The sequence below is a fragment of the Corvus cornix genome, chromosome 14 (genome assembly GCF_000738735.6).
Source record: "Corvus cornix cornix isolate S_Up_H32 chromosome 14, ASM73873v5, whole genome shotgun sequence".
Taxonomy (NCBI): domain Eukaryota; kingdom Metazoa; phylum Chordata; class Aves; order Passeriformes; family Corvidae; genus Corvus; species Corvus cornix.
The window spans coordinates 3,610,174-3,635,819 of NC_046344.1; the positions used below are offsets into that span (position 1 = coordinate 3,610,174).

General features: G+C 49.0%; 1 protein-coding gene across 1 annotated transcript in view; it reads right to left on the reverse strand.

Moving 5' to 3' along the window:
• Positions 1–25,646, reverse strand: part of ADAP1 (ArfGAP with dual PH domains 1) — a 50,670-nt gene that overhangs the window by 6,321 nt on the left and 18,703 nt on the right. The window contains exons 4-6 of the mRNA XM_039560127.1: positions 23,982–24,064; positions 2,460–2,572; positions 503–649 (exon numbers count right to left, since the gene is read on the reverse strand). Coding sequence (XP_039416061.1) covers positions 503–649; positions 2,460–2,572; positions 23,982–24,064 — 343 coding nt within the window. The remainder of the gene's footprint in view (positions 1–502; positions 650–2,459; positions 2,573–23,981; positions 24,065–25,646) is intronic.

Genomic DNA, 25,646 nt, shown 5'->3' on the forward strand with positions numbered 1-25,646 from the left:
ACCCCAGACCCACGGGGCCTCTCCTTCACACCTCCCTTCAGAGGCACCTGAGCAAGGGGATTTGTTTCAACACAAGCATGAATATCTGCATTTTATGAAGCATGAGACAGGCACAACCACAACAGCTCCCCGCTTCTCCTACATTCCAGTTTGCTCCCCTTTTGCAAGTCTTTGGACTGAGTCCCCTCATCTTCCATTGCTCCATCCACCCTCTCTCCTTCCCTGGGCACCAGGAGCCTGCCTTGAAAAATCCTCTACTCCAAGTTACAAGAAAAGAACACCAATTCCTTCCATTTGCATCTCTTTACTTAGAACAGTTTGACACCCTTTGTGCTTGGAAGAACACGACAAACACTCTCAAAGATGGTTCTGCACCCTGTATCTCTTCCACCCCCCAAGCAATTCCAGCTCGGTTAGAGCCCGGTGTGCCACAGGCTGGCTCTGCGCAGCACCAGCCCCCAGGACCACAACCCAAACCTTCTGGTTACCTCCACAGCCTCACCTTGCCATCTTCATGATAGACAAAGATGTTCCTTGTGCTATTGTCCTTCAAGTAAGTGATCTGCAGTCCGTGTGGGTTCCCGATTTTTGCAGGCTGGAAAGTCGCGTTGAGGTGTTCGATCTTCATAATTGCTTTGGGTTCTTTTGCCTGGAAAGCACAGCTGAGTGAGCAAACACCTGAGAATCAGCTTTCAAGCCAGAAAGCAGTTCGCTTGGTCAGAAAAAAGGCCTGATTGAGGCCATCAACTAAAACCACCTGAATCCCAGCCCACAAAACTACCTGGTGATGAGACAGCCAAGACTCTGCTCAGATGTCAATGAGTGCTTCCTGCCAGCCTGGAAAAATGCTCTGTTCTTCTGCAAAATTCAGCAGGGATGCAAAAAAAACCCAGACTGCTAATAGGCCAGGATGCTTTCTGCATCTCCAGCACCACAGCCAGTTCATCCTTGTCCCAAAAAATGGAGGATTATCCCTCCTGCCATCATCAGACCTGGGTGCTCAGCTGGGGAGCATCATGTCCATGTCCCCATCTGTCCCTTCCTCTCACGTGAGCCGCTGGCTGCTGACTCTGCTCCTCCCCTCGCCTTCTGAACCAGAACTTTCTTTTCAGAGGGACAAATATAATCCTGACAGCCCATCTCTAGGGTGGGTTAGCCCAATGGGGAGCCTGGGTCAGGCCCTACCTGGCACCAACCCCCCCTGCACCCTCAGTGGCAGCACTGTGGTGCTGCTCATCTTCCCACAGAGTGTCTCTAGAAGTCGACCACCCCTCCAGGACTGCACTGAGAAGAGAACCAGCTACTGTGAATGAAACATCCCAACAAACACAGATCAGCCCCTTGGTAACACCAGCTCCAGAGCAGGGCCAGGGGCCAGCAGAAGGCTGTGGGGTGGTCCCAGCACCCTGCAGAAGTCCTGAGCTGGCAGAGGTGTCAGTGCTGCTTTGGGAACTTGGGGACTTGCTGTGGACACAGGGCCCTGGTGGGTGACCATGGTGGGGAAATCCCAGCAGAGAGGACATCTAGACAGCACCATTCCCACCACAGCTGTGGTCAGCAGCAAAGCAAAGCAGCTTTAAACTCTCAGAGAGTCAAGAGTGGCTGAATGGAACTGCTGGGACTTTCACTTCTCCCTCGGCAAGGACTGGCTCTCTCCTCTCCACGAGCTGCAACTGCACCACAACAAACCAAGCTGAACAGGAAGATGGTGCTGTCAAAGCCATGGAGAAGTGAGGATGGATGTTCCCCTCCTCTGCCTCATCACAACACCCTGACTGCAGCAACTGCTTGGGAAAACTGGCTGGTGGCTCAGCCTGGGCTGCTCTCAGCTGTGGTGTTCAGGGGAAACTCAAAGGTCAGAGGAAACACCTTGGCTTCCTCCAGCACATGGTGCAGAACACTGGAGTGTCTATCCATTCATCACAAATGCAATTTTCATGGTAATAACTCCATTTCTCACAACAATGAAATGTGCTCTGGGGAAAAAGACAAATACTTCCACACTGCTTGACACTGGAACAGAAAACCAGGGAGCCTTCCCTCTGGATCGCATGCCATGCCATGCAAAGGAGGACTCAGACCCCAGTGACCACTATGAAGTGGTGCCACCTTCATCACAAGGTAGTCATTTACATGAACCCCCTGTTAGCTGGATGATGCAGAGCCAGAGGTGAGAGAAAGTCCTTTGCTGGTGGTTTGAGAAAAGCCCTACGGACTTTAAAGGGCAACAGAGCAGGAATGGGTGAACTGGCCAGTGGGGCACCTCTCCATGGCTGTGGTGGTGGAGCAAGAGCAAACCCCACTAAAGGAAGGGTGAGCTGAGCCTGGTGCCCCTGGAGCAACTGGGGACCCAGTGCTTATGGAAACTGTATAAATAAACTGGCACACTGGGAATTACGTGTTCCAGGATGCTCTCACAGCTGTGATCCCGCCTGCACGCAGCAACCCCAGGTACTCACATCATTTTTGTTGAAGTACTTCAGAGCACCTTCCCTCTCTGATAACACGAATTTTCGGCTTAAGAATTGCCCATTGTCACGTCCTCTCTTCCACAGAAATCCTTCTCGGTACCCTGCAGCAGAAAGGAATGACTGAGAACCAGGGACAAAGTGCTGTATTTAGAGAGTTAGGGTAAAGAAAAGAACTGAGACTTTGGAACTAAGCAGAACAAGTGTGTGGCTGTTTTGCTGAAGACATGACAGAAACAGACCTTCTCCTTCAGATCTGCCCTTCTCACTCTGCTCTCGTTCTTATCCAACAGCTTGTGCTTCAGACATCTCCACTCTGACACCCAAGGAGTGACTGCCTGCAGAGGCCCCCTCGTGCATTATTGCAGCTCAGTCCTGGGGTGAGCCAGCACAGGCAGAGTGAGCACCTCCATCCCCGTGAGATCCAGCAGCCCCTGCTGCCTGCATTCCCACAATCCCACCCTGTCACTGCCCAGAGATGCAGATGTGTGGTCCAAACCCACAGCCAGCACTGGGGCATGACACAACACTGTCCACCTAATCCTTCCACCTCTGAGCCCTCTCCATCCCTCCAGTGCAGAAGAAGTGCTCGGTCCCATCAGAGCATCATTGCCCGTGTGCACCAGTCCAGTATCCCACTATCCCAACACTGCATACATCAGGGGAAAGACAAGGCTAAAATTCTTTCTCTGGTTCACCCATCCAACTTGAGAGAATCTTCCCCAAAGCCAGGAGCAGACCCAGCTCATTCAGTCCATCAATTCAACCCTATCCCACTCTGGGCTTGCTAGGACTTTCCTCACAAAAAGCCCCTCTGGAGGGCACTTGCAGTGTCACAAAGAGACGAACCCGCAGGGAGCAGGATTACCCCAAGTCTGAGCAAGGGGAAGCAGCCAAGGAAGCCACCAAAGCCCAGCCAAGGGGGATGCAGCTGCATCCAACAGCAGTGCAGAAACAGCTGAGGCTGCTGTGCTTGTCACCCCAGCAGGGCAGAACTGCTGAGGAACCGCAGCTCTGCCTGACGCAGAGTCAGGCGCTGCTCCCCGCCAGGCTCATCAGCAGCCCCCTCTGCACCCTGTGGCAGGCTGTACACGATGGAGCTGAACAGGAACAGCGTCTCTGTGGCAGGAGACAGACAGGCAGGAGGTGATGCCCAGCTGATCCATTTACTGCAAGCAGATTTGCCTCACGTGGGGCAGAGATGCTGCCGGGGCTCTGACGGCTGGCGATGGCCGGCTGCTCCCCTGAAGGGCAACACGTGAAGCAGCTTTTCCTCAGAGTGTGCAGTTTGGAAACCAAGGAAAAGTGGCTTCTGTTCCCAAAAGGTGCTGGGTTTTAGTGCCAAGCCAGTTGGAGCAGCAGGAGAGTACTTTGAAAGCTATTGCTGTTCACTCCATCGAACAGCAGCGAGGGTTTCAGTGCCTGGCATTTGAGGAACACTGATGTCTCATAGGGGGCTGCAGAGAGCTGGCTTGGAGGAAAGGACATCAAACAATAGGACAGCGGTATCTCCAAATACAAACATGGTGTGATGCAGGAGGAAAGCCCATCCATTCCTTCAGGACAAGGCTGTGAGCCAGGGTCAAAGTCAGCCTGGAAACTCAGTTTCCCCTGCCCTCTTACACAGGACATTTCATCATTTTGATCTTCTCTTTCCAACTTCTTGTGTCAAAACACAGGATCCAAATTCCACTCCAAGGAAGAATTACAAAGACCCAACACAACCAAGTGTTATCCCATTCTGTGGCTCACATGTTGGCTCTTCCCAGGCCAATCGCCTCAGCAAAAGAGCTCCTGGCTGCTCTGACAAAGCCAGCTGCTGGTTTCAGTGTACTTTGGTACAGATATTTGCTTGCTTCTTTTTTTCTTCCCTTCAGGGCTTCATCCTCAGGAGCTGCTCCTCTGCTCTGCCCAAATCTGCTGCCTGCACCCCTGTCAGCACCCATCAGTGCAAACCACCGTGAACAGGACTTGAACTCAACATGAACCCACACGGGTTCCCCAGGCAAACTGTGTGTCAGCAAGATGTGTCCTCAAAGTCCTGATCTAAAGGGTTGTGAAAACAGCCAGAGACGGTGCTGAGAAACAAAACTGCAGGAGGCTGAACAGGGAACAGCTCTCACACTGGAGGGCATTGGAGACAGAAAATAAACCCTCTCTTCCTTGTCTCATGTGCTGCACTACCTCAGCAACAGCTTCGTATTTAGAGGTACCTGGTCACATTGGGATCTCCAGGGCTGGGGAGGCCCTGGTGAGGGTGCCCAGAGAAGCTGTGGCTGCCCCATCCCTGCAAGTGTCCAAGGCCAGGTTGGATGGAGCTCGGAGCAGCCTGGGACAGTGGAAGGTGTCCCTGCCCACGACACGGTGAAATGGGAAGATCTTTAAGGTCCCTTCCAACCCAAACCATTCTGTGAATCGGTGAGGGCTGTTCTGCTTATGTTGAAGCTGAACAACCACAAGCCCTACAACACCTGCTGACTGCTGGTGTTGGACCATGCAGCATCGTGTCAACAATGCTGCCTTCCTCTCCCAAGCACAGAATGAGGGATGCAACCACCTGCCACCATCCCAGTGATCACCAGCACCCAACCACGAGTGTAGGAAGCACTACCTGGGGAAGACCTGCTAAAGGAGCACCACTCTCACATTGCTAACACTGCTGCTGTCACACTGTCGTGTTTCCTGCATCACTTCTGCCACCTGCCAAGCAGCAAAATCAATCGCTTCTGCAGGCTGCTCTGGCACAAACCTGTAACACCTGCAAAAGCCCCACCAAGCAGTTGTGTCAAAGTTAGCCAGCAAATGGCACACGACACAACCTGAAACCACCCAGCCCAAGCGGGTATTTCTGACCCATTACGTGGCTTCCAAGGTAAAACACGGAACTGACACTTCTATACCCACTTCACCCCCACAGCTAAAACTCTGGGGGCAAGGAAAACAGGATCACCACCTTGGCTGACTGAAAAGAAGATAGTGCATGGCCTTGTGTCAGCTCAGGTGGGCTGGAGGCTGGAGGCCATCCAAGCCAGGCACATAAAACTGGCCGCACCCACGGGGTGCTCTAGTGTAGCTCGGCCTTCCCCTGCCTGACAGGCTGCAGAGGAAGCAAGGGAGAGGATTTTATATCAAGACTGTCTCTTGTAGCCACCATCTTTCCATCTGACTTCTACCAGCATTTGGTTCAAGTTCCCCATTTTAAAGAAGAGGGATATTGCTACTTCCCCACCTCAGAAAGCTGTTACAGAGCTTAGTTAATGATGGGGGGTTTGGTCTCCGAGAATGTGGATTACAGGAAGCACCCAAAATTACTTGTTCAGTTTTAGCCTTTGTTCTCAGAGAAGAAAAATCCCTCCTGCAAGGAGGACAGTCAGACTCACTGGCTTGCAAAAACCAACATGCATGGACTTTCCTTCTGTCATCCTAAGTAAGGCATTATAAACTGGGAATTAAAACCATGTCTGATCTTCAGTTTCTTTGGCTCCTTATTTTGCAGTTTCACCTGGAAAGAGGCATCAGAACTGCTTGCTCCCAGGACGCTTCTACGGCTGTGGTAAAACCAGGTCTGGTCCCAGGCTTTTAGAAGAAACCTGAGTGTATCCAACACCAAACAGATGCACCACTGTGTGGTTTATTGCCTTCTTGCCTCACTGCAAGACAAAGCATGATGGGTTGAATAGGAGAAAAAAATGTACTTGTGCGTGTAATCCAAGAGAATCTCATTTTCCTAGAGTTCAGGCAGGGCACCTCCTCCTACAGAAGCCAGTTTTCCTTCCTCTCAGCAGTTAAAGTGCATTGACCTCAATCCAGAGCTTTGGAGAAGATTCAGATAGAACTCCCTCACTTTGCTGCTAAAATTGCAGATCGCTGCTCCTCTTCGTGTCAGAGCTGAGCAGCCGGCTCTATTAGCACTGAAAGATGTTAATTAAGGCAGAACAGCAGATAGGCGCTCAGTGGACAGGGTGTGCCCACCTCTCCTGAGAGGTTAAGGAACTGCATAATTATCTGGAGCAGTTGAGTGTGGATCCCTGACATCCCACGTCACCTCTGACCCCAGTTTTACAGCCTCCTTTTTAAACAAACAGTCTGAAGGACATTCCCTCTGAAATAAACCCCACTGTCCACAGCCAGAGGGTTGGGTGGAGAAGGTGGCATATTCTATATTTTCCCCACAGCCTGGACTTTGAATAGGGTTGCAAAAAAAACAGTGCACCTCTTGTTTGGCCATGTCAGTGTAAATGGTTTGGTTTGACTGCTCTAAGTTGCAACATCTCTTCCTGTAGCATTCAGCCACCATCAAAGCAAGACATTTCAATGACTTCAATTTACATATTTTAAGAATTTGTATTCCAATAAAAGTCATAAACCAAGGAACACTAAGTTTTCTCATGGAGTGAAAACACAACTCATTGTCCAGATCCTCCAGAAGCAAGCAGGGTCCGGGTTGGTTAAGTCTCTCAGAGCTTGCACCCTGCTCCCCTGCACAGCACCAGCAGATTGCTTTTTTTTGCCTGGCTTTTTTGCCTGTTTGCAGCTGTGCTGAGGAGCTCGTAACTTCCCTGCAATAATTCTGCAGCCATCTCTATCTAATATATCTCCTGCTGGTCCCACGTCGAGCAGTGCAGATACAGCCGTGCTGGAGATGCGTCAGCATCCCCACGGCAGGAGGGACCTGGGAGGTTTGATGATGAGATGGGAACCCTTCCCCCGGGAGTCCTCCTGCACTGACCAGGTGAGGAACCACCAGGAGCTGCTGCTGCCCCTGCACAGTTCAGTTCTTCGGAAATTAAAGCCTCGGCAAGCAGCAAACAAGGATGTGCTCAGCGATCCTGCAGCCCAGTCTCTGCCCCCGGGACACCTGGACGGTCTGGGCTTGGTGCCCCCAATGCAGGGTGGGTGCCTGGCATGTCTCAGCTCACACAGGCCGAGAAGGGAATGATTTCCCTTCACCTCCCTGAATACAACTCTTTCTCCCCGGTTAAGACACCACATCCCCTTCACATCTCACCCAGCCAGGCAAAAGAGCCCAGGAACGCCCAAGTGCAACACCCTCACACCCACACCAACCATTTTCTCCTGCACACGTGTTTTAGAGGCACAAAATTTCCCTAATCAATCAGTCCTCTCTTAACGAGCACTTAGCATCCAAATTACCTTTCCTAAAGGCCATTTTGCAGAGAAGGGTTTCCTGTTGTCATCCAGTCTGCCTCTGCTGCCTTCCAGGAGCTCATAAAACAATTACTGCCCCACTGCATTGTCTCCTCAGCCTTGGATGCAAGCAGCTGATGAGATTGATTGCTTCCACAATACCCAATTAACCCACTCAGTCTGCAAACGATTGACTTAATCAAAGGCAATTAGCGCTTGAATGGCTACAGCAGACAGAAAGCCAGGATTTAGAGGATGATTCAGATAACGTTGTACAGACATCTCCTTGGCCTTCTAAAGGAAAATGTCTTCACTAATGCTCAGCGCAGAGCTGGAAGTAGACGAAACCTCAGGTCGGTGGTGTGAGGTGGCACAGAAAACACAAGGGAATAGGAACACACACTTCCCTTTACTGATAGAAGGGGAACTTGCAATGATTGATGTTCCCTTTTTCCTACTTTTTCTGCTCGTGCAGGGCCCGGAGCACCAAGCAGTTGACCAGACCTCAATGACCAACAGGGTCCTGAAATGTTAATTTGCCTCTGATAGTCACATCCAGTCCTCTGAGCAAAGTCAAAACTGTTTTACAAAACCACCTTCAATATTGAATTCTTCCACAGCACCTTTTCCCACGATGTAAAAAAAAAAAAAAACAACACCCCAAAAGACTCAGTTTGGAGGCAGGACCACATCTCTTTAGAAATACAGGTGTCAGTGTCCTCAGGGAATGTTTTCCTCTAGACAAATCACCCCAAACTGGCACAGCCGAGGCAAGACAAAGCCCCACCACGGGAAGGTCAAGAAGAGCAACCCATGACACCTAAAGCAGAAGACAGAGGCCATTTTAGACCATGTGAGGAACAACTTCAAGGCTGGAGCCAAGCATGGAAAAAACAATTCTCCAGATCCCTGCAAAAAGACATTGTCCTCTTGCTTCCATAATGGAAAAGGTGCTCCCCAGCTGCTCGGATCAGTGTGGAAAATGGAGCCAAATGCACCATCTCTATGGAAAGAGCACGGGGCTGAGCTTAACTACACATCGAGATCCTGAGGCTGACAGCAAGAAGACGAGGTCTGTCTCCACACACAGGCATGTGGCATTTAAATGCCAGGTCCGTCCCTGGGTTTCCAGTCTCACTTAATCGTGAACACACTTGCATTGGTGGCTCACAGCTGAAAATCCAAATTGCTTCTAAGCAAAGCCCCAGTAATAAAGCTGAAATCCATTAAGCCTGTGATGTTTGCCACTATTTAAATCTGATTAAAATTGTACATGACACCACTAAGCTGAACAGTCAGAAAACACTCCTGTCAAGTCTGATGTTTCTCCATGTAATCCAGACCCCCCTTCTTTGACCGGGTTGTCAGCTAAAAGGAGCCATAATAAGAGATCATGTAGCTAATCCAGCTTTCTAAGATGTTTTTAACTGGTTTCTTTAATCACATGTTATGATCCCCTACGGAGCAGCTCTCAGGTGACAAAGACATTAGCACAGCCATTCATACTCCCGGGAGGTATCTCAGATGGGATCACCTTACCCCTTGTGCGGACTCAAGACACACAGGTGCCTCTGCAGAGCTTGGGAAGCCATCAGTGGGATAAAAACCAGAGGTGCAGGGGGTGATAGCCACTGGGCAAGCAACTGCAGGGTAAGATGCTGCAAAGGACACTTCATCAGAGAAAAAACTTCTTTTGGCAGAGTGATATTGATCTCCCAGCGAGCACTCACCTTTCCTGAAAACGCTGTGTGGGAACAAGTATCAGGGGAAAACACCAAATTATACAATTCCCAAGTCTTCACCTGACTGCTGCAGGCATATCAGGTTTGATAAAAGAAGACAGCCACATCCTGCCTTTTATCAGTTTACCTTATAATTGACCATCGATACAGTACAACTTCCGTGCCAACCTAATTACTGACCAAGTGTTTACATATTAAAGATAAGACCACAGCTGGCTGCTGCAGCATAATTCGATTGTATCTGCTGGGAGTTGTTACAACCCCTTGCTACAGAAAATGTCTTTACTGGAAGCCTTGCGCTTACATTGCTGAGAATTGAATGTGGAAGCTAATTTTACTTGGAAATCAAATGCTTCCTCTTTGAGTGGCATCCCCGCAATACCCACCTGGGAGCTGCTGGCTGCTTGGAGAAAAAAACCCTGTTCCAGGTAAATAACCTTCAGGTTTTTATCTTTTGAAGGCAGTCTTTCATAATAAAAGGCAGATGAAAGCTGGGAGGTTCCCAGTGTGATGTTCATCCCATTTACCAGCACTGAGTGCACTCAAAGCCTGATTTAGCTGGAAAGATGGGCGAGAAAACGTTTAAGGGCAAGCACACGGTACTAACTCACAATAACATCCTGCAGCAGTTCACTTCAGGAGCTGAATTCTGACAGCCAAACCTCTCCCAAACCACAAGGCAAGGATCCTCCTTGGGCAAGACATAAACGCTCCAAAAAGTCCTGGCTGCAGCCACAGCAAGGCTGTGAGTTATGCACAGAAGCTGCACAGGAAGATATCCTGCAGCCTTCCCTCTCTGCACCTGGAGGAGCCACCGCCCCCGTCCCACACCATCATCATCCCTGCCCAGGGATGCCCACACAGAGCTGGTCCTGCCTGGACCTCTGCAAGGCGAGGGGGAACCCACCTGCAGCCCCACCTGCAACTGCAATGGCTCGTGCAGGAAGCAAAGAAGAGAGACACTGAAACAGGACGAGGGACCTTGGCACGCTCCTCATGCACCACAGTGGGATTCACCAGCCTACAGCTGCTGAGGCTTCAGCTCAAAACACCTGCAAAGCACCAAGAACCAGCTGAAGGTCTGGGTTTTACACAGGCATCCTCGAACCACACCTATGGGATCAGGCTAAAATAGTCTCCAAGCCTGAAGAGCTTTAGATGGATCTCTTCCCCACACCAATAAATAAAACCTCAGCCTAGGCAGCTGCTCACACAGATCACTCCAAGCAAGGGTGAGATGAATTTAAACCCCCAACAGAGCTGTAGAGAAGTCAGCAGAGTTCACCACAGACTTTAGATGGGTTTAGGACTCTCTGTTCTGGGGCATCCTGGAATAAAGCATTCCCCCACGTAGGCAGCATTTCCATACAATCATAAATCATGGAAACCCATTCTCACACACACGGAACATTCCTCTTTTTTTGCTTTGAAGAGAAATCCAAATGGCTTTGAGCAGATCTGCTGCAGTGCTGCTAATGGCTTCTGAACGTCTTTTATTGAGTGTTCTATACATTTACAGTGAAAACTTCACACAGGAAAGGAGAATTTTTTAATTTAGGACTCGTTCCTGCCCTGGCTGCTGGTGTTGCAGCTGTCCCAGAAATCAGCTGCTACACGATGCTCTGGCAGCTGTGCTGTCAAGGGAGGAGCATTTGGCAGCACAGCCACAACCTCGAGGTTGCACAAGGACATTTGCACACCTTGGTTTTTCTAAAACTATCAGCTCCCATTCCCTGGAGCAGCATAACCCCACTTAATGAACTCCTGGAATTCTATAAATCAAGGCTAAATTCTGCCCTAATAAATCATTGACCAAAATTCCCACTGACTTGGCTAGGCTAAAACTTTTTCTTCCACCCTCTGCAATGCGTGAGAGTTTGAAATTCACTCCCTGCTGAGCAGCCTCATTGTCTTTTAGGTGTTTTGGGGATGTGGTGTTTGTTAGTGCTGTGCAACATAACCACATCCCTCAGGGGCTGCCCTGGTTATGAAACTGGAGGTGGCTGCTGTGTCTACACCTCAACAGCAGCAGCATTTATAAAACCAGTCCCATTTACCCAGCCTGGGAAGCACCACCCTGTCCCATTTCAGTGTAAGCATCTGAAAATCCAGGTGTGGACAACTCCTCTGCTGCAGACTTCCCTGCTGCACTGGAGATTTCAAAGTGAAAACTTGTGTGAGCTCGCTACAGGGGGAAAATGCAGGTGGATGTGGGCTGGTGTTGGTAAGAAAGAAGCACCAGCAAATGCTCGTGCTTCTGAGTCGAGGCTGATCTAACTCAGCTACATGTCTGGCAAACTCCAGAAAAAGACATGACCTCACCCTGGAGAATGTTCTTTCTCTGGTGAGAGACAGAAACCGCCCGACCCTGCGCAGGTCTCCAAAGTAAAACAGATGTTTCTTTAGTAGAAATTTAATTAAGCTACCACGAGTTGCCATGAAAACAGCCTTTTCCATGTTCTTTGTTATCCCATTGCTTCCTAGACACTCCCTTCTCATTAGTGGAAGAAAGATGCCCCAGCCTTTTGGTGCTGTGTCATTACTCAGGAAATGTGAATGTGCACAATATAAAATCACCAAGAAACACCAGACCTGAGGCACCAAGGATTACCCCCATAAAGCATAGGAAATAAAAGGGATGGTTTTCGTATTCTTTCCTTAAATATTTATCATCCAAGACATGAAGAACAAAGCCTTATACTTGTCTTCAGCTCTCTCCAATTGATGTAAGTCCATTTATTGACTGCAAAAACTAAAGGTTACAGGAACAGGCAGCCTGAGCAATATCAAAATACACTATTTCAAGTTGATTGACCTCAAACAGGGAAAGCTCAAGGACAGGAGTGAGTCATGATAATTATGGTGGGGATGTTTCACACACTTACTGATCTTACAGTCTATCCCCAGAAGGTGGACTGACTCTCCTGGGGACAACTCAGGGCATCCCCAGGGAGCATCCCAAGCACACCCCAAAACAAAGGCAGCACATTCAGCTGCTGGGGGCAGGAGGGGCTCAGACCACCTCCCCCATGAGAAACTGCACTAGTTCAGCAAACTCAGCCAACCTCAAACTGACCACAAATTCAATGCTTTTGGTTTGAGTTGATAAATATAAATATTTCTGTTAAGGATGACACAAAATGAAACAACATTTCTTAGGTGTGCTTTTTTGAAAGGGGGAAAAAACCCTAATGAAACATTTTGCACAAAATCCTTAGATGGAGAAAAAAAAGAAGCCCAACCTCCAACTACTCAAAATTTCATGGCGCAGCCCTTACCCCTTTCAGCAAGGCTCACTCCCACGCTGCTCTGCTTCCCCTGCATCGAGCATCGCTGCTGCCTTGCTTCTTGCACGAGAGCTGCTGCTCCTTGGCTAATTATAGAAGCTTGGATCAGAGCTGTGCTGAAGGCAGCTTGACAGAACCAGCTGTTAAAATTACAGCTGGACCCTAAACTAGCTGTGAGCATCCAGCTTTAGCTCGCAGTGGTGCTACCCCCTTCCCAGAGCTGGCTGCCAACGCCTTGCTTGGCCGGCTGCTCCTCCTCCTCTAAGTTCAGACCCACAGGTCCTCACCTGCAATTTTTGGCTGCCTAAATGCTTTTCTGCTTTAGGGGAGTTGAAGACATCAGAGTATTTCTCTTTGCTAGATGTTTTTCTTCCTACGGCAGCTATCTGTAAGATCCATCACCGCCCCATCACTTTGTCACTGCAGTGTTCATGGATTTCCTGGAAAGCATAACAGCAGTCGCTGGCCTCTTGCCATAGCTCAGAGAGATAGAAAAAATAAAAATGCACCGAATTTAACTCTAAAAGACAAGCTTTTGCATTTGGAACCCTGTCCTTTGCCTTCTGGTGGCGACTTTGTGCGGTGTCTCCTTAGCAAGGCTGGGGAGTGGTGCAGCATCTTCCTTTGATTCCCACGGAGCCCCAGGAGGCGGCAGTACTCCTTCGGAGGGGCTTGCACCAACCCTCAATCAGCACATCCAAACAGCTCCTGAAAGGCACTGAAAGGCTTCTCCAGCTCCTGGTCATATGATGCCAGTCCTGTGGGAATGTCAGCGCATCCTGGCATGGGAGCGATGCCACGCCTGGGTCCCTGTCACAGGCCTGCTCCCCTTGCGCAAGAAAAAATAATAGGCAGACAAACTACGCTGTGATCTCCCCTTGCATCCTCCTCCTGAGTTTAGTTTGTTAAACAGCCCTTTGATGTGCCTTGTCTTTGCTGCAGCAAAGTCCTGTTTGATGTTTACACCATCTGTATCGTGAAGCTGCTGACGGCGGAGCGAGGCTGAGTGGGACCCACCACAGGCAGCTCTCCAGGAGAGCCCTGCCCTCCCCAGCCCTGCCTGGACCCACTGAGGATGCTGCAGTGGGTGCTGTCAGTCTGGCTGGGGATTGGATCTGCTGCTGGTTTCTTGAGTGGATTTTTTCAAATGGATTCATTTCCTTCCAAGGCAATTTGGCTCAATACTTGTTCACTCGCTGTGTGAGTTTTTGCTTTGCTCTGGGTGAGGCTGCAGAGAGCAGAAGTGACCTGCAAAGCATCAGCCCCCATCCACTTCCCATGGTAGCAGTGCCAGGGCACACCAAGGCAGAAGAAGAAGAAGCAGTCATTTGTTTTAAAGCAATGACTGCATTTCCCTCAAACCTCCAAGGAGAGGATAGGGAAAGGTTTCTTGGAGCAAGTCGTGACATGGAGTTGTGTAATGTTAAATGCATAAAGGATTATACTGGGAAGGCATGAGAAGGAGACTGAGCATCAGCAATGGGGTCCCATCTGCTTCAGCTGAACATACTTTTCTGTAGACTTTCCTCCTTCAACCATTTCAATGTTTCTCTAGAGCCTTTCATCTTAAACTCTTCCTCCCTATTAGACAAAAGGTTTTTTTGGGGGGAAAAAAAACCCCAAAAAACCCCCAAAAAACCAGAAAAAACCAACCCAGGCCTTAATCCCCCTTTTCTGTACCCAAACTCCACAGCACAAGTGCCAGGGCATGGAAGCCACACTTCCCACACCCCCACTGGGGTCATGCCCTGCTCCTGGGGCTGCAAACATCACACCTGACACACGTGAGGAGCGAGCGTGGGGGCTCAGACCCACGGAGAGGGGCTTCACCAGGGTGTGGGGAGGGGGAGCAGCTGCCCCCGAGCCTGGCTGCCAGCGTGACTCACGTCCCGGCCGTGGCTGATGTCAGTGCTGAGAACAGAAGCCTCTCTGTGGCTCGGCAGCATGAGAAGGAGGTTTCCGTGCCAGGCAAGGTTGCTCGCTGGAGGGATGCTCGTGCTTTAACCCACTCCTGACAGCAGCACATCAGCCTCCAGTGACCTTGGTGCTGGGCTGGGAGAACTGCAGGGTGTTTAATTGCCATCGGGCACTCACACCCCCAGCCCTCTGATGGAAGCCTCTGGATAGGGGCTGCTTTTTTGGGGCATCTGTACAGCACCCAGAGCACCAGGTGCAACCTGCACGTAACACTCTTGTGCACCCTTGAAATGCTAAAACACTCTTATGCTCCCTTGAAAAGCAAATAGTGGAGGCTGCATCCTTTCTGGAGAGGGCTAGGGCCCTGCTGCCACTTAGCCTGACATCCTGCATCCCTGCCTGCCACGGTCCCCACTGCTCCAACAGCCACAAAGAGAAGCATCAGCAGAACTTGCACAGCACCAAGTTCATGGCAGGCTGCAAAACTCAGCCAAGAAGCCAAATTCCCTGATACAGTCCCTGCCTGGCTGTGATGCTAAATCACTTCATCCTCTGGGACACTGAGACAGGGCAGAGGTCCGTGCCAAAGAGATGCAACATCCCTGTGCCCTGGCCCCTCATTCAGACACAAATCCAGCCTGTTCACAGACCAGTCCCACCTTCAGTGCCCTGGGTACAGCCACCCACTGCCAGGGCGCAGCAGTGCCAAGCAGAGGAGCTGCTCCTGGTGTCAGCTGGGAAGAGTGAAAATGCAGCCAGCCTTTAGGACCCTGCACCAAAGCCCTTACTGACCAGGGCAGGACTGAGGGCAGAGATTTGTAACACACTTTTGCTGAAATCACAGTAAGAGCCAAACCTGGTGCTTTGGTTCAGCCAAATACCGGAATTGGCTGCTGGGAATTTACTGGAAAGGGTGATTTAGCAGAAGGCACCAGTGATGCAATCCTGTGTGCACACCAAGCACCAACATGCACTGCAGGGAACTGGTGTCATGACTTCCTACCACAAAACATCTCCCCCTCCATGCCCAAATCTCTGCTTTGCAAAAGCCAACATGAATTCTCGACAAAATACCAGGCTACCTTGTCTTTTGCTGCTTTTTAACCACGCTGCTATTATTTTTTTTCCATCTCTAGGTCTATGAGGAATCTTCTTACAGGGATTGGAAAGAGGGGCTAAGACGGCACAGAAAAGCATCCCACAGTGAGGGATGCTCCACAGATCCCATGACAGCTGCATCTTCCCGACACACGCTGCTGCCCTGAATCACAAAAACAAGCGCTTCCCATCAGTGAGGGGCAGAGCAGAAAATTAAGGAGCTTCTCTCAAAGCCCTGCTCTAATACTTGAGCCTTTCAAGCATCAGAAGAGAATTTAATCCATTTTACAACTAGCATCAGATAACAGTGACATTAAAAAGCAGTCAGAGCCAAGCAGCAACTTCTTTTTGAGTCTATTAAGTAGAAATAAATTAACTTATTTCTGTATATTGAAAACTCCTCTCTATGGACGAAGATCAAGGCCTGCTAAAGCTTTTGACAGCTCTGTTTGTCCATCAGCCACATCTGCATTGGGGTTAAATAGAGATTTACACTCACAGAAAGTTCTGAAAAACTCAGACCTTCGGATCAAGATGCAGCCAGTATTTTCAGAAGTTCAACTCACAAAATGTTAGAAGAGCCAGTTATAATTAGGCTTTTTCTACATTTCTATATATGGTGTAAATCAGGAGGCAAGTCACTGGCATTACAGGAAACATGCCAGCAAAAAAGCAGAATGAGGGGAAAATAAACTCTTTATTTGCATGATACAATTCACTTTACAGACACGTAACGCAGCCAGGGCTTTAAAGGCCATTTATAAATTTGCAGCATGTGGCACTAAAGCTTTTACTGTGGTATTCAGAGTCTAATGTGAGCTGGTGTTTATACAGTGACATTTCCAACCTCACTGCCCTCACCAGAAGCGCCTCCGTGGCCCCGGCTCGGGTTTGGGTGCATCAGTACAAACATCGCCGCTGCTCTGCAGAGACTCCGCCAGCGCTCCCAGCACCGGGCAGGCAGTGGGGATCACGAACTGATTTTGTTTAACAGTGCTCATGGCCCAATTACAAACCACTCCGAGCTGCCATTGCAAAGGCAGTGACATGAACTGGCGGATCTGCTCCGGCCTCGGACACTCGGACACTCGTGGGGGCTGCCCCGGGCTGGTGCCGCAGCCCCTCGGACAAAGGGCGGGAGGAGCCACGGCGGCTTCGCTCCCACACCAAAGGCTATTTTTAGCACGAGGAGATGTTGTAAGCTCATAAGAGACTGGGGGAAGGGAGAAGAGGTTTAAGGAGGAAAAAAAAAATCGATGCTGAAGTATTTCTGTACCTTGTCAGGTCAGAGAAGAGAGGCAGAGCCCTGCCCCGCACCCTGGCCAGGTACAGCCGCCCTTACAAAGGCAGCAACGGCATGGAAATGATGGAGGATTATTTCACATGCATCAGCCCCAAACCAGGCAAGTGCCACCCATGCCCTGGAAGGCAGTGGGATGCTGCTGCACACCCCAGTGCACCCCCTGCAAGCTGGGCAGGTGACCTTGCTCTGCACCACTGCGCTCCCCTGCAGCACACGGTGCCTGGACAAAGCCCAGCGAGATGCTGCTGATAATGCTGATAACCCTCGACATGGTTGCTTTTATCTCGTGGTTTCTCTTACTGCTCCTGTGAGCTCTGTTTCCTAAGGAACCAAGGCTTATGTGAGCATTGCTCATCCATCTCTCCCTCTGGCTTCTCAGCATCTTGAATAATTTCAGCCAGATGTGGCTCCTTGGAGCTGCTGAACACTCCAGTCTCTCTTGCTTATAAAGCAATGGGATAATTTACACACTTTAAAAAACCATCCTCATCCCTACGTTTTGCAGAATCACCCTCGTGGTGAGGCACTGCCTCTCCTGTGAGGGGCTGGCATCTGCCTGCTCTCACCTCACACCCAACCATAGCCCCATCCTGCTCTGTGTTTGTACAGTGCTTAGCACAGCATCACCCTGACCACCCTCAGACCTTCACCGGGGAAAAGCCAGGAGAGCTGCCCTGCAGTTGGTGGAAATATAAAGAGGAACATCAGCCAAGGATGTGGGCTGCACTTGGGGAAAAAACAACAGTGAACTAAATCTTCCTGCTGGTCTGCATGAGAGAAGCTGAGAAGGCAGCTGGCTGCAATCCTGACCACACACATGAGCTGGCTCAAATCCTCCCCAGTGCTAAAAGCAGCTCTTGATTTAGCTGACAACACCTTAGCAAGAACAGAGTTTTGGTTCAACTCGTATTTGACATGCATGTCTGGTGTCTTGTCAGCAGTTAAAGGATGCTACAGGAAGCACCTATGGCATTTCTCCCCACTTGCAAGGAGCTGGTTTCACACAACAGCTGTGTCTCAACCGTATCAAGTCACTCCCACAGGGTTTCTCCCTACCCACGGGGGTGATGCTCTGACCATGGAGCAGGTCCAGTGGGAGGGGAGCAGTGTTCCACATCAAGACTTTCAGACAGCATAAACCAGCACAAGAAATAGGGAAAAAAACCCAACAACCCACTTTTGCCTCTCTTGCACCTCTCGTGGGAGCCCAGATCTGGGAACACTCTGCTGCCACAACCCTGATACCCTGATACTGCTACAGTGCCCTGAACTGGGACTTTGGTCTTTCTTTAAACCTTCTCATCAGCACCCTTTTCTCTTCTGGTTCAACTGTCCTTCCCTGCAGCACGGGAGCTGCAGGCAAGCCCGAGCAGGGCAGTGGCACAGGCAAGGCCTGTGTGTGTGACAGGACACTGGAGAAAACACCTCTCTGGAGCAGCCCACTTCCCACCACGACTCCACCCCCACCAGTCTGCAGCATTAAAATCCTGCAGGCTGCACAGAGATGCCCTGCTCCCCAGCCTGCAGGCCCTCTCCACTCTCATCCTCCCTTCTTGCAAACACCCACGCATCAGGAGACCCTGCCTGTCCCCAGCCACTCATCCTCCCACCCACACAGTGTCACCACACCTCCTGTCCCCATGTCACCTCCACCCCTGGGCTCTACTGCACGTGCTTGCAAAGGGAGGGGATGGTTCTCGGGTGGCTTCGCACTCCCTTCTGCACAAGCATCTCCTTAAAGACCACGAGTGTTCAGGGATTAGCAAAGGGCACCAGGAGCCCTCAAGCTGACCCTTTATTTCCTTGCTCAGTGCTTTGGGCTGTCTGATGTGCAGTAAACCCCGTGCCCTCTGAGGCTGCCATTAGCACTGGTTTGCTCTCTGGGTGCTGCTCAGCCCTGTAATTGGCTTCTGAGGTTGTGAAAAAACACACGGCAGAGCTGGTGTCGCTCTGACACCCACAGCCCCCCACTAGCTGGAGGAAATGGGGCAAGAGACAGCAGAGGATCAGGTCTGTCAGTTAAAATAATTGGATTTTAACTGCAACACTGCTCACTGTTTTGTCTGATGAGGCTCAAAATAAACTGCATTACATCACTGCAGGTCAGACTGAGCTAATAAGGGTCTCTTCCTCCCACCGAGAAAGGACGTTTTTGTGTCCCCTGTGTTTTCTCCAGTGCTTTGCAGTCAGAGCTCCTTCCAACTGTGTGAGTGCAGGGGAAAATTAATTCAGACTGCTGCCCAAATTATGCAAGAGCCTCATGGAATGGAAAGTGCATATTAACAGATTTTACTATTTTAGGGTGTTCTTTTATGTCTCATAATTTATTTTGCCATCATATTTGCAGACAAATAGGAAACAACACATAAGCCAAGGAACCCTTAGGGTGCTGGCAGAAGATAGTACAAGCAGATAGGGGCCTTCAGAGAAATGCTACCTGAATAAAGCACAGCTCACCTGAATAGTGACAATATGATCCAGTCCACAGCGCTATAAATACAGGAATACAATCCAACAGAGCCTAAAGCCCTGATCATCACTGACTTTGTGCCTGTGTCTTCCAGCTTTCTCAGCAGTTCCAGTGCAAGTTTACAGGCCACCTCAGGTTGCAGTAACACCACATTATCTTACTCTGCAACCCAGCAGGTCATCCCACCCATCTATGGAACTACCAGTCAAAAAATCCCAGTCCTCCAAATTCCAGCCCGAAGCATAGGGTTTAAACCTTCACCTGGTGCAAATCTGGACGACTCCAACATTTTCATGGGACCTATGACAATTTTTATCAGCTGAGGAGTTCCAGCTTCCCGTGACCAATGAATGAAAGCAATGAAGTCAAAGTTCAAAGAGCAAACAATTCCCCTTTGCTCTCTGTTGGCCACGTTCCCATTCTCTTGTCTGTAGCCTGAGATGCATCAGAGCAGCTGCCCCTTGACCAGCTTACACCATCGCAGTGCTCCAGCCCTGCAAACACCATTCCCTTTTGCTTCCTCCACATCTCCCTCGGTTAAAACAAATCCCTTTGATTAAGAGAAATCAAGAGCACCCAACTGAACTAACTTCCAGCTTTCCTTTGGGAAGCATTGCCATAACTGCCGTCGATCAACAGCAGTGGAAAATGTCCAAGCTTTTTAAAACCGATCAAAATATTTTTGTAAGTTTATCAAACCTTGCAATCGCCTTGAGATACAGACCCAGACTGTGATGGCAATTACAAGCATCTCGTTTCTAGGAGAATTCAACACCCATGCCCCATTAAACTCCGTTAGAAGGGACAATTAGCTGTAGACTGACAGTAATTTTGCCAGTTCATTTACCAGAAGGGATAAAGCCAACCTGAAACACGTTGATGTGAGAGTCTCAAAACTGGTATCATTCTGTGCTGCTGTACTGCTAGAGAAAGGGATGTGGCCATGGTGTTAATTGGGATTGCTGGGGTGTAAATAATGTTTTGTTTCATAAAGTCTGGCTAGGGCAAACAAATTATTTAGCTCATACTACAGCTGAATGAAGAGCTCGAATGTCTAAGAGGGTGTATCTGACAATCGATAGTGATCACCGAAACATTTAATCACTGTTTTCCTGATCTCGCTGCACTACCTGAACTCAAAGTGACTCCTCACCCTGAAATCAATGGTGCTGATACACTCATTAACAGCAGAACCAACACTAACTGGGGGCAGAGGAGCTGAAAGCTGGGAATAGCACATGGGCTTGTGCTCCAAGGCTTCCTGGGGGAGCAAGGAACTCTAAAAACTCCCTCACAGGAATTTCCACTGCGATCTCCCACCGAGGGTAAGTGGCTGTGACTGCACGTGCAACAGCACATCCCCAAGAGGGGACATCCCATTTAGGGACTGAACCAAGACCCATGGATCCAAAGCCATGGCTCTTCCCAGGCTCAAGAGCCGGTTTCAATGCTCAGCACTGCCCACACCGGGGATTTCTTCACATGGGAAGTGTCTTTGTTTCCCAATTCTGATCCTGCTACCTGGCATCACTCTGTGTCTCATGAGGCAGATGTTTCCCAGCAGTTGGGGGGATATGCAAGACCCTTTGGGGCAGCTGTTGCCTTTGCATCCCACACTGCCTCTTATTTACAGCCCTCCCCAGCAGCTGAAGCTTGCTGCATCCTCCTGCCAGGCTTCCCTGCACGACTCGCTCAGCTCTGACCTGCACATCTGACACTCCTGTCCCCAGGCTCATTTCTCCTGAGTCTGGCAGTTCAGCTGTGATAGCTTCTGCTTGGCCTCTACAGGCTCCAGACAGTCTCTCCCCAAAGGATATTCTGAAAGACACTGAATTTCTGACCGGGGTTTCATCAGGCTGCTTGGAAAAGGATGTTGCTCAGAACTATTCTGATATAGCATTTTGTTATTTTTTATGCAATTATTGAACAAATATCAGAATGCAAAATAGCCCCTGGGACTGGAAAATGGAATTAAATCTTCCAGCAAACATGAGAAAATGGATACTGACATTTCTATTAGCAAGAAAACGTTTCATGCTTAGGAACTGGTAACCTGACACTGCTCCAGGGAACTCAGGGGGGTGAGGAAAAATGGTCTGAGACAGCACTAGGAAGAAACAGAGATGTAGGTACACTCCAGTGAGACACAACTGGATGTGGGGTGGGCAGGAGGGCACCCTAGTGTCGGTGCCACCTCGGTGTGTTCACAGACAGTTCAGGTCAACAGTGGAAAGCAGCAGCCCAGACCCTCTGTCTGTGCTGAGCCCGGCAGGGACAGGCACAGGAGGTCCAGCACCATGCACAGCACAGTGACAAAGCTCCCCCACTTCACTGGAATGATACAAGAACTGTCCCAACACACACAGGAACACTTCTGCTGGAGACATGGCCTAGTGCAGCCTTGGCAGTGCTGGGTTACAGGCTGGGCTCAATGGCCTTGGGGGTCTTTTACAACCTAAATGATTGTGTGATGCTCAGTGTGCTGCTTTCCTACAGGACACAGGGTTTTCCCTGGGCTCCCTCCTTAGGACACAGCCCCAGGAAACAACCAACTCCCAGCCTGACATCCCAAGAGCTGAAAGCAGCATCATCAACTGATTTGCAGGAGAGTCTGGAAGAAGGAGCACTTTTTGGCACAGGGTGAAGGACTGGGGGGGCAGCTGCAACTGGGGGCTGCAGTGATGCAGCACAAGGGAAAAGTTGGCACTGGGAGTTTGGTGTGTGCATCCCCAGCTTTGTTTAGTTGTAACATCAACCTGGTCCCCCTAAGGAGGAGTCACCTGGCCAAAGGTGCTCCCCTTGCATTTGCTGTCCAGAAGAACCAACAAATGACATCCCAGTTGCACAGGTCAATTGTGTGGCTCCTTCACTGGATTTTAGGGATAGTGCCATTCCCAAAGACACAACCTAAAATCACTCCTACACCACTTACACGATGCCCACCAGCCTGCTTCCCCCTCCCCTCCTCCTCCCCAAAGCGCTGCTCACTGGAAATGGCTCATCCTCTTCTCTTCTATTCTGTATTTAATGGCTTTTGAACTTCAAAGAGAGGTGAGAAAACCCTCTCACTTCAGCATGCAGTTAAATATTATGCAGCCACATTACTGAAGAACACCTACAAAATGCGCTGCTAAAATAAACTCCCCTTTGAATTCTTCTTATAATTTCTTTCAGAGAGCTCAGAACATGCTGCCCTTCTTCCCACACAGCACTGAAGCACCTACTTCACTTTAACCAGGTACACACTCCTCTTGGAGTCGAAAGGACTCATCCTGTGCTTAAAATTATGCATTTTCCTCAAGTACTTGGTTGAATCCCAGCTTTTATATCCAGAAGTTGCACAGTAGAGATTGGAAACATTATTCTTGGGTGAGTATTATACACACATTGGCAGATACATTCCAAAATGATCTAAGAAATAAAACTATTTATTGTTAATAGAACACATCCGTCTGACTCCAGCAGATAGCTTTTTTAAAAACCTAAAATAATAATGTGCCTAATGTACTCTCTATGAATATGGATACTCCCCACACACTGTGTGCCTCATGGACACAATACAGCAGAGCTGAAATGCTCTAAACAAAAATTGAGAATATATGAGATCAGAATTTAACTGTGGTTTTCAAAACAGCAAACTGCTGGAGCTACCTGCATATTATTAGTCTTGAAAAGCATCATGAAAATAGTATTTTAACCTTTAATCTGTAACATGGTCTTTGCTAATAAAATTATCCCAGAGTCATCCAAGCACATAGCTGGTGTCAACTACTTAATATGCAGAATAAATTAAATGCCACTTACATATAGCAAATAAATACCCAGCTAATTTCATGCACTTTCATGCTGGTGCAGCCACACAACAAACACAGTCGAGCTCTGTGTCTCCTCTTCAAACCCTGCCCTTCTGCAAGAAAAGCATCCAACCCACTGCTCTGCTACCCCAGCCCCTTGCAAGGCCACTGTCACCCTGCTGGCAGTGCTGAAATGAGCTCTGAAATGAGCTCTGTCACATCAGCTGCACGTGTGCAACTGTGAGACACTGACTGTGCCACAGGCAGACCTGGTCCTGCTGCTGACACCTGAAGCGTTGTGGAGAGAGAGTAACAGATCCCTGGGGAGAGTGGGGGACGTGGTGCACACACCCACCACCACCCAAACCAGGCTAACAGGGATACTTCACCTCTCCAAAGCAAAAGCCACCTGGATGACACAAACATCCTTTATCCCACTTCAATGCAGCTCCACATCTGCTCCCCAGACACGAACCCGCTGGTGCTTGGTCTGACTTGCTCCTGCTGAGCAGCCCGTGGAAGTCAACAGGAAGACTCTTGGTAACTGATTTGTTTCCATCAGGCATCAAAATTCCCAATATTCCAAATCAAATACAGGGAATGCCGGGAGGGATCTTTTGCAAAAGAGCACACTTACTTTTCCTACTTAATGACATACGGGCAATAATCAACATAAAGAACATATAAACAGAGAGGAAGAAAATGGAAGGTGCTGGACATCAAAAAACTTATCTACCAAAGTGTCTCTCGCTACCTGCAGAATAAGGCTCCTGCTTCTCACTGTGGATGAACTCTTTTCGTTCGTATTTGGCTCTGATCCACTGTTCCCGCAGCAGCCTGGAAAAAAAAGATACAGAGAAAAGGAAACATGGTCCAAGATACATTAAGAAAGAAACCAGAAACATTAATTCTTCCATCAAAATACAAGTGTGATTTAGAAGTCTTCCAAAAATTGCATTGTACAGTCTGGAGTCAAGGGTTTGCTCTGGTTACTGTTTGACAACAATAAACCATTTCCTTGTACATCCAATTTTATTGGAAACTTATTTTTTAAAAAATGCACAGATTTAGCAGAACAGCCTGTCCCCACCCACCCAATCAGCCTCTGTAAAAAACTCCCTCGGTATATGGACCTTTTTAAACCTAATTTCCTCAGACCACATTCTTCAGTGAACAGGGTCAGTAAATGAAAAACCCCAGCTAACTACACACAAAAGAGAGATTATTGCCCTGAAGATATCAATACAAAAGCAGAAGGTGCTGAAAACCCATCTGGCCAAGCTCTTCCAAGCTCACAGCTCATGCTGCCAAGTTTAAAAAAGCAATCTACGATGCATGGCAGCAAACCTGATTAAAAGTCCTTTACTTTTAATCCTGAAATGATACCAATGATTTATACACTGAGACCTCTATTTCCAAAACGGAAAAAAATACCCCAAAGATTATAAATACTTTTTTTTTTTTTTGCTATTTTATTTTACTGTGAGTGCTTTAACCACTGAAGTAACTTTGATCTAGAATATGCTGGAAATCGCTTCAAACCATTTTTAACTGAACTTATTTCTTAATTGCCCTAGAACCCTAAATAGCCTAAGCAGGCAGATCACACACAGAAATAAAGGCATGTGTTATCCCAGCTTCACAGCAGACATTTTGGAGCAGCCTACACTGAAGACAGTAAAAGATCCCCCAGCACTGGGTGTGTTTTGTAAAACCATCACACTTCAACACATCAAATTCTCTGCCAATGAAAACTGTTCATATGCTTAATCACCTCTTCTTTTTTGCTGATTATGCAAACTAAATGGTGTCTTTTCAGCAGACACATCCCAGAAATACTCAAAGAATACAAACATCCCAACATGGCTTATGAAAATTCATCCTCAGGTACAGCAAGCACATGCAATAAATCTGCAAGACACTATCCAATGAAAACTGTGGCTGTGACAGGTTTCCTGGCAATGAAGGGGGAAATAATTACATAGATTTTGTCCCACTCATTGTGTCATCTCCTTGGCTGGGGCACCAGCCTTCTCCCCAAGGCTCAGGGAGCACCACTGCTTCCCTGTCCTCAAAACCCAGCAGTGAGCTTCTGCTGTAATAGGAGCAATGCTCCAAGTCTGCCTTTCCCCTTCTGCTCCTGTTTGCATGACTGATCTTCAGCTGTTACACACACATCTGCAAGTTTGACTGTGAACTCTGAAGACAAACACCCATCTCCCTTCTGCTGCCACCCTGTGCTACGCTCTGGTCAGGGTGCAACTCATCCTCAGGAGGCTCAGGTGCACTTTGTACAATCATAGAAAGGCTTGGAAGGGACCTTAAAGGTCATCTAATTCCAACTCCCCTGCTGTGGGGTTGCTCAAATCCCATCCAGCATCCAAGGGGGCTCTGCTGGGTCCAGCAGGATGCCTCTTCT